Genomic DNA, 12,188 nt, shown 5'->3' on the forward strand with positions numbered 1-12,188 from the left:
ATTCTCTGGTGTCTCACTTGGAAATTTATTGAGGGTTGAAATGTTGCTAAAGATCCCCTCCAGAAAGAAATAGATACATTTCTATTACATTCTTTCTAATAGAGAAAGAAATACACCCATTCCAGTATTCTTGCTTGGAAAATCCCATGGATAGAGGAGCCTGACAGGCTAAAGTCTGTGAGGTCACAGAGAGTCAGATAGAACAGAGAGAGGGAGAGAGACAGTGAGAGACACATCCCTGTGGGGGGGGCGGGGGGGGGGGGGCGGCGCCCTGCCCAGCATGTGGTCGATTTCAATTTCCACTTCTTAAAAAAAGCTGTCTGTTACTGTTAACAGCATTTATTGTACTGTCAGTTACATGCAGTTTCCTCAGTATATTCTGTTCAGTATATTCTGTTCAGTATATAACCTTATTTCTTTATATAATTTTATTTTTGGCCATGTTGGATCTTTATTGGTGTGTGGGCTTTTCTCTACTTGCTGCAAGTGAAGGCTGCCATGTAGTTGTAGTGGGGGTGGGGTGGTTTCTCATTGTGGTGGCTTCTCCTTGCAGAGCACAGGCTCTAGAGTGCTTCAGTAGTTGCAACACATGGGCTCAGTAGTTGCAGATTCTGGGTCTAAAAAGCAAAGGCTCAGTAACTGGGATATACAGGCTTAGTTGCTCTCCCGCATGTGGGATGTTTCTGATAGGGATCAAAGCGTTGTCTCTTGCATTGGCAGGACTCTTCTACACTGAGCCACTGGGAAGCCCTAACCTTGTTTTATTTAGTTTGAAATCTGCTGGTTTGTTTTTTTATTTTTTTACTAGTTGAGAAGTCTGTTTATCTCTCCCTTGGATTGTGGATTTGATCACTCTATTCTTCTGTGTTATATCAATTTTAGCTACACGCATTTTTAACCAATAAGATGCATTCACATTGAAAATAGTGACTTGGGAAGATAGGGGATAATTGAGTCATTGATCTTTATGTTCAGATCTCATGTGTGTAGAGATTTCTTTTTAACTCGAATAATTCTTCTACCTCTAGCTCTCACATATTAATATAGGTAAACCACTTTGCCAGGAGAAAGGAAGGTTATTGTATCCTTTTTTAAACAGCATTCACTGTTTTTGTTATTGTCTTTCATTATTCCTCTGAGTACTACCACTTAAAATTGTTCTTGATTGCACTTTTTGTTTTTAATGGGCTTTTAGAGTCAGGGCAGACTTGAGCAGAAAGTACAGGTTTTTATATCCTGCTTACACTACCTTCCCACTCCTTGCCTAAATCTTCATTTACCAAAGGTGGTACATTTATTATAATCAGTGAAACTATATAGATAAATCATTATCACAAACCCCATAGTTTACGTTATGGTTCACTTGGTCTTTTCTGTATTCTGTCAGTTTTGACAAAAATACCTTAGTATAGTATAATAAAATAGTTTCACTGCACTAAAATCTGCTTGGCCTTTTCATCTCTACCTTCTCTGAATCCCCAGTGACTACTTGGTGTATTGATGGTGTTTATTTAATTGCTAAATTGTGTCCAACTTTTTGTGACCCCATGAACTGTAGCCCTTCAGGTTCTCTGTCCATGGGATTTTCCAGGCAAGAATACAGGAGTGGGTAGCTGTTCCCTTCCTCACGGAATCTTCCCAACCCAGGGATTGAACCTAAGCCTCCTTAGGTTTCCTGTATTGGCAGGAGGATTTTTTTTTTTAAATCACTGAGTCTCAAGAGAAGCGAACTTGGTCGTTTACTTCCTTCTATAGTTTTGCCTTTTACAGAATGTGATGTAGTTGGAATCATGCAGTGTGTAATCATTTCAGATTAACTTTTCACTTTTATATGCATTTACAGTTCTTTGTCTTCTTATAGCTTAGTAGCTGTTTTTTAAAAAATCACTGTGAAACATTCCATTGTCTGGGTGTTTCACAGATTTTATCTGTTCATTTACTGAGGAACAGCTTGGTTGCTTTCAAGTTTTAGCAATTACAAGTAAAATTACGACTAAACAACAGTGGGATTTTTGTATGGACCTACATTTTTCAGCTTGTTTGAATAAACACTAGACTGTAATTGCTGGATTGTATAATAAAAATATGCTTAGGTTTGTAAAAAGCAAAACAGGGCTGCCAGATGGTTTTATAAGAAGCTGTACTAGCATTTGGCTTTGTCAAGATTGTAGATTTTGGCTATTCAAATGTGTATATTTTGGTATCTTGTTGTTTTAGTTTATAATTGCTTCGTGACTTGTGATGTTAAACATCTTTTCCAGTGGTTTGTTAATACTTGTTAGTCCTTTTTGATGAGGTGTTTCTTCAGGTCTTTTGCCTATTTTTGTATCAAGTTGTTTTCTTACTGTTGAATTTGAGGAGTCCCTAGTGACGCAGATGGTAAAGCATCTGCCTACAATGTGGGAGACCTGGATTCGATCCCTGGTTTGGGAAGATCCACTGGAGAAAGTAATGGCAACCCACTCCATACTCTTCCTTGGAAAATCCCATGGATGGAGGAACCTGGTACACTACAGTCTGTGGGGCTGCAAAGAATCAGACCAGACCAAGTGACTTCACTTTCACTTTGTTTCATTTTTATGTTTTGGATAGCTGTGCTTTATTTTGCAAATATTTTCTCCCAGTCTCTGGCCTAGTAACTTGTCTTCTCGTTCTCATGACAGTTTCTTTCATGAAACAGAAATCACTAATTTTAGTGAAGTCCAGCTTGTTTTACTGCCTTTGGTGTTATATCTGAAGTTAGCATCAAACCCAAGGTCACCTAGATTTCCTATTATTTTATCTTCTGAGAGGATTACACTTTTGTATTTTGCATTTAAGTCTGATCCATTTTCAGTTAATGGTGAGGGTTACAGTCTATGTTCTGAATTCTTTTTGTTTTTTCATGTGCCTGTTCATTTGCTACAACATTATATGTTGTAAGCCTTTCTTTTCACCATTGTTATTATTTTTGTGTTTTTGTCCGTTTGCAAAAGATCAGTTGATTTGCTTGCTATGGGTCTGTTTCTGTATCTTTCTTTTTTCCTTGAACTTTATGTTTGTCTTTGGCAAATGTAGCATAAAGTTGAATTTTCTTTTTTAAAAACTTGTTTCTTTAGATGCATTAGGTCTTAGTTGCAGCACATGGATAGTTTGTTGCATTCTGTGGGATCTTTCATTGCAGTGCACAGACTCAGTAGTTTTTGGCTCACATGCTTAATTGCCTTACAGCATGTGGGATCTTCGTTCCCTGACCAGGGATTGAACCTGAGTTCCATACTTAGCAGGGCTGATTCTTAACCAGGGAAGTTGCTCAATTTTGCTTTTTTATCCAATCTTTGCCTTTTATTTAGTGTATTTAGACCATTGATGTTTAACGTGATTATTGAAATAGTTGGATAAATACTTTCCATATTTGTTACTCTTTTCTGTTTTCATTGCTCTTGTCCTTATGTTTGTGTTCCATGTTCCTTCCGCCTTTTGTGGTTTTAATGATTCCCATTTTTCTCCTGTTTTAGCATACCATTCATATCTTTTTTTAAAACTTTTTTGGTGGTTGCCTTAGTGTTTGCAGTATACCTTTGTAACTGATCTGTACATTCATTGTTATATGGGTGGTTTTAAGTTCTTTATAATAATAACTCCTCCTTCTGGTCCTTTGTATCATTGATACTGTTGTTTTCATTTTCCCAAATCTAAAATTTGTAAATATGTTATTGCTTATATTGAACAAATTATGAGTTAATGCAAGTAACAACTAAGATAATTCTTCAGCACTCAAGCTTTCTTTATGGTCTCACAACCATATGTAGCTGCTGCTGAGTTGCTTCAGTCGTGTCCATCTCTGTGCAACCCCATAAATGACAGCCCACCAGGCTCCCTGTCCCTGGGATTCTCCAGGCAAGAACATTGGAGTGGGTGCCCATTTCCTTCTCCAGTACATGAAGGTGAAAAGTGAAAGTGAAGTTACTCAGTCATGTCAGACTCTTTGTGACCCCATAGACTGTAGCGTACCAGGCTCCTCCATCCATGAGATTTTCCAGGCAAGAGTACTGGAGTGGGTTGCCATTTCCTTCTCCACCATATGTAACTACTGGAGAAAGTTAAGTTGATTCAGGGGATCTTCTCTCCCACATTGCAGGCGTATTCTTTACCATCTGAGCCACCAGGGAAGCCCAAGAATACTGGAGTGGGTAGCCTATCCCTTCTCCAGGGAATCTTCCCAACCCAGGAATTGAACCAGGGTCTCCTGCATTGCAGGTGGATTCTTTACCAGCTGAGCTACCAGGGAAGTTGCAAGTTGGTTAGGTTCTAATAAAAAACCTAAGAGTTGACTTGAGGGTACTAGGGAGGAGCTCAATTAACCTTAATTCCTCTCCTTGCACTGACCCTCGACTGAACATTCCTTCGCAAGGAACAATGCTCTTCCTCCACCCTTAGAGAGAAGGCCTAAAGTAAAAGTGGGTATCTCATGGGCTTCCGTGGTGGCCCAGTGATTAAGAATATGCCTGCCAATGGAGGGGACATGAGTTTGATACCTGGACCAGGAAGATTCCACATGCTGCAGGGCAACACAGCCCGTGTGTTCACCACAGCTAGTGAAGCTCATATGCTCTAGAGTCCTGGCTCCATAACAGAAGAAGGCACCACAATGAGAAGCCTGAGCACCGTAACTAGAGACTAACCTCCACTTGCTGCAACTAGAGCAAGGTCCTGCGTAGCAATGAAGACCCAGCACAGCCAAAAATAATAAATAAATACATTTTAAAACATAAAAAAAAAAACAAAACACCTAGTAGGTTAGGCAGTGGTTTCTGAGGATCAGCCCTATTACAAATAGAATGCTTGAAGAACATATTTCAGAATGGCTACCTTGTTCATCTTAGTGGGAACACCAGGGAATTTTTTTCCAGTCTTCATTTTGAGAGCTTGATAGGACTTTCTGAAAGTAAAGCTTAGAACATGTACTGAGTCCCCTCAAGTTTTGACCCCTTGGAATTTTTAACTCTCAGGCTTACCATATTCAGCTTCTAGCAATTAATCAGTTACAGTTTAGGTTTTCTTACCTCAATACAATAGTACCTCCCCCACCCCAAGCCCCATTATTCCCAATGAAAAGATTCCAGGACCCTCAGTGAATGCTTGAAACTTGAAGGTGGCAAAAGTTTTTTCCTGTACTTTCTTTCTTCTCAGGTTCTTGTTTTTAAGCATCTGTATTTTATGTAGCCTTTCTACCCTTTCTTCTTTTTTTGTAACTTGAAGTAACAAGCACCCATTTTGTCATAGTTTTGGTGCATGAAGATTTTGGGAATGATTTAGCCAAATGGTTCTGTCTTAGTATCTTGTGGTTTTGGACAGCTTGTCACCTTGGATTATATTATTCTGAAGATTTGATATTTGGGTTTGGGGACTCCTTTCCATGTGGCTCTCTCAGATGTCTGTTGCCTGGAGGCCTCAGTTTCTTACCACATGGTCCTTTGCATCTGTGTACAGTATCAGTGTATCTGATACACAGCATACACAGCATCTGTGTATCAGTAATCAGATGTGTGATTAAGAGTTTTTAGGACCTGGTATGTAACTTTTAACAAAAAGATTGCCCTAAGAGAGGAGGAGGAAGAAGTCATGATGACTTCTGTGATGTAGTCTCAGAAATCTGTCTCTTTTCTGTCTCTTTTTATAAAGATTTGTAATTAAGAAGGCTCAGTGTGATTATACTGTTTGGCAGCAACTATTACAGAACTTGTGTTCTGTAACTCATCAAGTTATTTCATGTAGTATTATATAGCCATTAATTCACTCATTATAAGATTCTTAATTACGTGGAAAAATTCTCATAGATTGACAGGAAAAGAGAAGCCATGTGATCTCCATTTTATCAAGTATTTACAGATATATGTTGACAATTAAAAATATGTATTTTTCATCTAACTTGTGTTGGCATCTGAACTGCTATATATAGTACACATACTATAAAAATTTAAATCTGTAATATTTCATTTTAAGACCTCATCACCTGATTCTTCCAATGAGAATTCCCCAGCAACTCCTCCAGATGAACAAGGTCAAGGTGATGCTCCACCACAACATGAAGATGAAGAACCTGCATTTCCTCATGTTGACCTGGCAAAGTTGGATGACATGATCAACCGGTAAGGTCATTGTTTTTTTGGGGTGGAGGTGGTGGTGCTTTTTGTTTTTTTGAGGCTTTTTTTGTTTATTTAGGTTTTTTTAAATTTATTATATTGAGGCATGATTGATTTACATTGTAGTGTTAATTTCTTCTTTACCACAAAGCAAGTCCATTGTGCATCTATATTTTTCATCGTCTTTTCCATTATAGTTTGTCACAGGATATTGGATACAGTGTACTTGAAAGTAGGATCTTGTTGAGATGATTCAAGAATGTTGCATTTATTGGGCATTTCTATTATTACACTGTAATATATAATGAAATAGTTATATAGCTCACCATAATGCAGTATCAGTGGGAACCCTGAACTTGTTTTCCTGCAGTTAGACAGTCCCATCTGGGGATGATGGGAGACAGTGACTCCTGAAGTGTCTTGCTTACATCCAGTTTACTCCATACTCTGTTTTGGTTGCTCTCACTGTAGAAGAAGAAAGGATGCTGGAAATGGAGGCATACTTTTGGGTACTTTTGTGACAATCTCAGGATATTCCACCTTGACTTTAATCCAGAATGTATGGAGATTTGAAGTTGTCTCAAACATACTTTTAAGGCCACTGTCATTTGTGACCTCAAGCAGTTGATCCTCTTCTAGCATGGACAAAGTTGATTCACCTGGCTTATTCACAAATAGGTCATGGATCCATTCCTTCCCATCTTGTGGGTCTTTTGTGTTGGAAAGTAATATTCAGACTCCTTTGAAAGCTGAGATAGGAGATCAGGTATTAGCTAGGATAAAGAAGTCCCTGTCTCATTCTCTTTCAAAATCTCTGCTAATGTTAGAAATGTGTCAGAATTCCTAGTGTTCACTCACTGTTGCCATGGTTTTAGTCTGTTTTTAATACAACTACTTTATCTACTGACCTGAGCACAGTTGAAGTGACAGAATGAGTTCATTGATCAGATTGAACATGTCACACAAGTGAACAGTTTTGTGACCCATTCTGTGTCACAAAAATGGCTGCCATTGGTGACAGTTTTCTAAAAGAAATAACTGGAGTGGCGCTTATAACTGAAAAACTCTGGCTTATTGACCTGCCTTTAGAAAGCAATGTCACGTCTTTGTATAAGAGAAGAGATACGTGCTTTGCATTGATCTCCTCACAGAGCTGTGTCAACAGGCTTGAGTTAAGGGTATGTTGTTTAGTGCAGTTGATCATTTTAATCACATCCTGTGTAACTTTATGTTTAAATGACATTTTTCAGGTACCCAGCATTTCTCTAAGGATAATACTATGTAGACACACTCAGAAGGAACCTCTTTGACAAAGTAGTGAAACCAGAAAGCAGACCAGTCATGGCAGCTTCTCCATCTGTGCATATGCCAATACAAAATGACCCATTCTGTTTTCCTGATATGTAGTTAAAAACTTGAATAGTTCTGCATCTGTACTGTTGGCTGGCAGCAGAAGTGCACACAACATATCCTCTTGCCTTGTTAACAAAGGAAGACTTGTCAACCTGGATTGTGTACCACAGTGACTCATTAATCCTCTCTAACAATTGTGCCTCAATATCCTCTGCTGTTTCATCAATTTGTCTAGTTATGGTGCTAGCCGAAAGAGGAACATGTGCCACCTTTTGAACTGCAGCTTCTAAAAGTTCAAGGCCAGTGTCTTTAGCAGCAGGCAGGATCAACTTTTCATCAATAGTAAAGGGCTTCTTAGCTTTAGCAATGCAGTTAGCCAATAAGAATGATGATCTTCGTGCAGACATATTCAGTGAAGTGGTGTCCTTCAGTAGAAGGACACTTTTGTTCTTTGTTCACCTTATTTTCTTTTGAAAAATTCTAGCAGCTTGTCTTCTAATGCAGGGTGCTTGGTCTCCATGTAGTGATGCAGTTTTGAAGATCTCATTACTTTGATGTATAGCTGGTTGCCACATATTATACATAGTGGGCTTGGAGAATGTGAATCACCTGTTGCAATGAACCCATAATTTAAGTAGGACTCTTGGTATTTCCCCTGTATTGGCAGCCTTAGAGTCTTCTGCTGTCTCATCACTGGGTCTTCACCCCTTTCAAAGAAGCTCTCCAGAGACATTTATTTTTTACTCACTGTGGCTAGGTTAGCTTGTGGTCTTACGAAAAGTACAGTTGAGACAGGTGCATGGTGCACCTGTGCACAGGTGCCTCCTGAGAAAGAGGCAGGGCTGAAAGTGTTAGCTAAAATACTGGGAGGCCACATGTGGACTAAAACAAGTGTGGGATTCTAACTTAAAGCCTGCCACCCTGTGCGGCTTAATTGTCACTTGCCACTCGCTGATGGGCTTTTGATATGACTCTGCAAGTAGTTGATGTGTCATGGTCTCTGTTTAGTCAACTTCATAATTGCTTTGATGCTGAAGTGTACTTACAGCATAAAGTCTTGGAGAACATATAACTCACATAATCTTCAGGAAGGGTTGATAAATTGTCTGTTGAGGTGAATTGAGAAACCAGCCGTATTTCTTTCTCCTCATTTCTTTTGTTGTGAAGAAGACAAAAGAAAAATGCTGTCAGACTGTTTCTTCTTACTAGTAAACCTGAACCACAAAGCAGCACTTTTTCTTACTTATTATAAGTGATTATATAATTAATTAAGTATTATTAGTTGTCACCTGTGAAAGTTATTAAATGAATTCTTCCTTAATGTTATGTCTGAATTTTGATAGTGCTTTACAAAATTGTGTTTGTAATGTAGTAGCACTAGGCATGTAATTTGCCAAACTCTTTTAATTTGTATGATGAATATATAATACAGTCAGAGTTTTTAAACTTTTTCTTAGTAAAGTAATCACAACAGGTAAATTAAAGTTATTTATGATATTTTATTTGTGCTCAACAACTGCAGCATTTTTAAGTTCTGTAATAATTTTTAGGCCTCGTTGGGTGGTTCCAGTTTTGCCAAAAGGGGAATTAGAAGTGCTTTTAGAAGCTGCTATTGATCTTAGTAAAAAAGGTGAGTTTGTATTTTTATGGTATTTTTCATTATGCATGCTATTATACATATTTCCACACTGTTCTTGATGATTTTGCTTTTCTTGGTTACAAAATTTTACATTACTCTATATATGACTAAACTTCCCAGTAGAACTTATAGATATTAAACTTAGAACAATCATTCATGGAAACGTTTGGATAAGCTTTAAGGACCTTAAGACCTTATTTATTTATTTATTTTAAGACATTTAAAATTGAATGCAGAATTTTGTGATCATTCATATTTCTAAGGACAAGATCTTTTTTCCCCTCATATTTGTAAAGAGGTTGTCACTCAAAAGTTAGAAACATTTTCTAGCACATGTGTGTGCTTAGTTGCTCAGTCATGTCCGATTGTTTGCAACTCTATGGACTGTAGCCCTCCAGGCTCCTTTGTCCATGGGGATCCTCCAGGAAAGAATACTGGAATGGATTCAATTGCCATGCTGTCTTCCAGGGAATCTAACCAACCCAGGGATTGGACCCAGGTCTCCAACATTGCAGGTGGATTTTTTATCATCTGAGCCATCAGGGAATCCCAAGAATAGGACTGGCTAGTCTATCCCTCCTCCAGGGGATTCTTTCTGACCCAGGAATCAAACCAGGGTCTTCTGCACTGCAGGCGAATTTTTTACCAGCTGAACAACCAAGGTAGCCTGTGAAAGAGCAAACGTTCTAGTATATTTTATAATTTAGAAGTACTGTAAGGCCATGTGACTTCACTTATTTTTGTGGACTTTGTTTTGTACCTCAACCATTAATATTTGAGAAATACGTTAAATTTGCAGATAAATTCAGTAATATGTATTTTACGTTCCTTTTTGAGTCATTTAGTAAAAAAGCCTGTGAAAGCAAAGCAGATGCTAATGGACATCCCATCTGTTATTGTCTTTGTAATAAACTTTCAAGATAGTATATTTGACTTTTTTTTTAAAGACTAAAGTTTTTTCTGAGAAAGAAAAACGGTCTTGAGAAATAAAGATTGCCTGCGTATGTTTGTGTTTGTTTTAAAGCAATTAACAAAATCTCTTAACCCAGATATAAAAATTTTCTGCTGCAATTCATCATTTTTCAGTTACTTTGCTCAAAAACAATAGCTGAGTTCTTGTAGCAGTTGACTGATTTTTGTTGTATATTCTACTTACTTACAGCCTTTAAGGCTAAAACAAAGTAGAATAGCATTATGTTTTCTGAGTCATCCAATGAAGATTTGAAGTCAACTCTTCAGAGATATAATAATGTTAATGTTTTAGGTAAAATATTTTAAGTATAATGTTTTAGGCCCATTTTTAACATCTGTGGTACCTTGAGAAATCTTTCTGACTCTATAGCAAAAGTAGTAATTTTATCTTCACAGCAGCTATCTTAAACATTTAATATTTTTTTTCTCAGATTGTACAAACATACTCTAATGTCTATGAAAATATCTTTTACCATATTAAAAGTTTCTCCTTTTTTATCAACACGGTGGTTAGTTTGCATTTTACTTATTTATTGAAGGGCTTATTTGTTCTAGGTCCTAGCAATATTAGATCAATAAAAACTGGAAATGCTATTTTGTTTAGTAGCATTCAGTGAGTGTGTATCATTTTTTTCTTCTCTTGTTTCTGGGGTCATGGTTACTGTGACACGAAGTCTACATTTTTGTGGGAAATCTGGGTTTAGCTGACATTAGTTTATCAATAAGTAATCAAAAGAACAATATACTTTATTGTGTTAATTCAGTATTTCTGAGTTGTCAAGAATTACAAGTCTTATTTTGGTGATGGACGCATATGAGTTTGTTCTATTAAATAGCATGAAGTTAAAAAAGAAGATGCTTTAGATTGCAGAACACGAAAGAACTAGATTAGAAGTACAAGACAGGATTCATCTTTATAGACAGTTTCTAGCCAAATGAAAATTTTAAATGATTAATATTTAAAAGTTCTGAGCTACATTTTCAGTAAGTGAATGGAGTGGTGTTCTTTGTTTTAACAAAGTATAGTATTGTATTTCAGAGCTCTTTGATTAATTTGATATAGTTTTACATTCACTAATTTGATGTGGTTTAATACAGCTCAGTGTTTCTGAAGTTTACTGAGTTTATTAATACTTAATTTTCCCGGTGCACTGGGATGACCCAGAGGGATGGGATGGGGAGGGAGGTGGGAGGGGAGTTCAGGATGGGGAACACATGTAAATCCATGGCTGATTCATGTCAATGTATGGCAAAAACCACTACAATATTATAAAGTAATTAGCCTCCAACTAATAAAAATAATTGGGAAAAAAAATAAAATCCTTATTTTTATGCATGCAGAAAAACCCACTTTTTCAGAGTTGCATGTTTTTAGTGTAAATAAGTTATCTTTTAACCTCTTTCAGTAATTCAGTGTCTTGTTTCAAAAGCTACAATACTGTTTTTCAGTTGGAACTAAACTAGTTTATAACAGTTTATTTTTAATGATGTATTGAAATTTTTACTTTGTGTCATGCTTAATTTTTCACCTTTTCTTAGGCCTTGATGTTAAAAGTGAGGCATGTCAGAGGTTTTTCCGAGATGGGCTAACAATGTCTTTCACTAAAATCCTTATGGATGAAGCAGTGAGTGGCTGGAAGTTTGAAATTCATGTGAGTCTTATCCTTTACATTGGAGACTGAAGTCTTGTTTATGTGGTGGTCCCTGTGGGTTTTCCTTTGGAAAACATTACTGTGAATAATGTATCGGGTCTACTGATACATTTAATAGCCTTAAAAGTCTTTAAGAATGAGCTTGGCATTTTGAGTTGTGAAAACTTCGTTTTATCTATTCCCTGGAACCCCTGTGCTTGTGACTTTATGCAGGGTACTGTATTTCATAAAATGTTTGTTGGTTGATTAGAAGAGTCCTTCTAATTTATGTACTAGTAAGAAAGAAAAATACTCCAGATGGGGAATATAATAGGAGACCCCTAGTATAGCTGGATAGCAAAAGGTGTGTGAGATTTCATTGCATATGTAGCTGATAAACTATAGCAGAAGTGACAGTCATGGTGTCTTGCAGAGTTTGACCTTTGCAGTTAGTAGAGAGAAAGAAAG

General features: G+C 37.2%; 1 protein-coding gene across 4 annotated transcripts in view; it reads left to right on the forward strand.

Annotated features, from left to right (window-relative positions):
* LOC110132251 (ubiquitin carboxyl-terminal hydrolase 9X-like) overlaps positions 1–12,188 on the forward strand; it is a 144,579-nt gene that overhangs the window by 28,966 nt on the left and 103,425 nt on the right. For all 4 annotated transcript variants that reach the window (XR_002312416.2, XM_020885471.2, XM_070464606.1 and 1 more), the window contains 3 exons: positions 5,986–6,131; positions 9,029–9,108; positions 11,629–11,741. Coding sequence is in view for 3 of the 4 variants with exons in the window: in XM_020885471.2 (XP_020741130.2) it covers positions 5,986–6,131; positions 9,029–9,108; positions 11,629–11,741 (339 nt within the window). In the remaining variant the exon portion in view is untranslated. The remainder of the gene's footprint in view (positions 1–5,985; positions 6,132–9,028; positions 9,109–11,628; positions 11,742–12,188) is intronic.

This window comes from Odocoileus virginianus, unplaced genomic scaffold, assembly GCF_023699985.2.
Source record: "Odocoileus virginianus isolate 20LAN1187 ecotype Illinois unplaced genomic scaffold, Ovbor_1.2 Unplaced_Contig_32, whole genome shotgun sequence".
Taxonomy (NCBI): domain Eukaryota; kingdom Metazoa; phylum Chordata; class Mammalia; order Artiodactyla; family Cervidae; genus Odocoileus; species Odocoileus virginianus.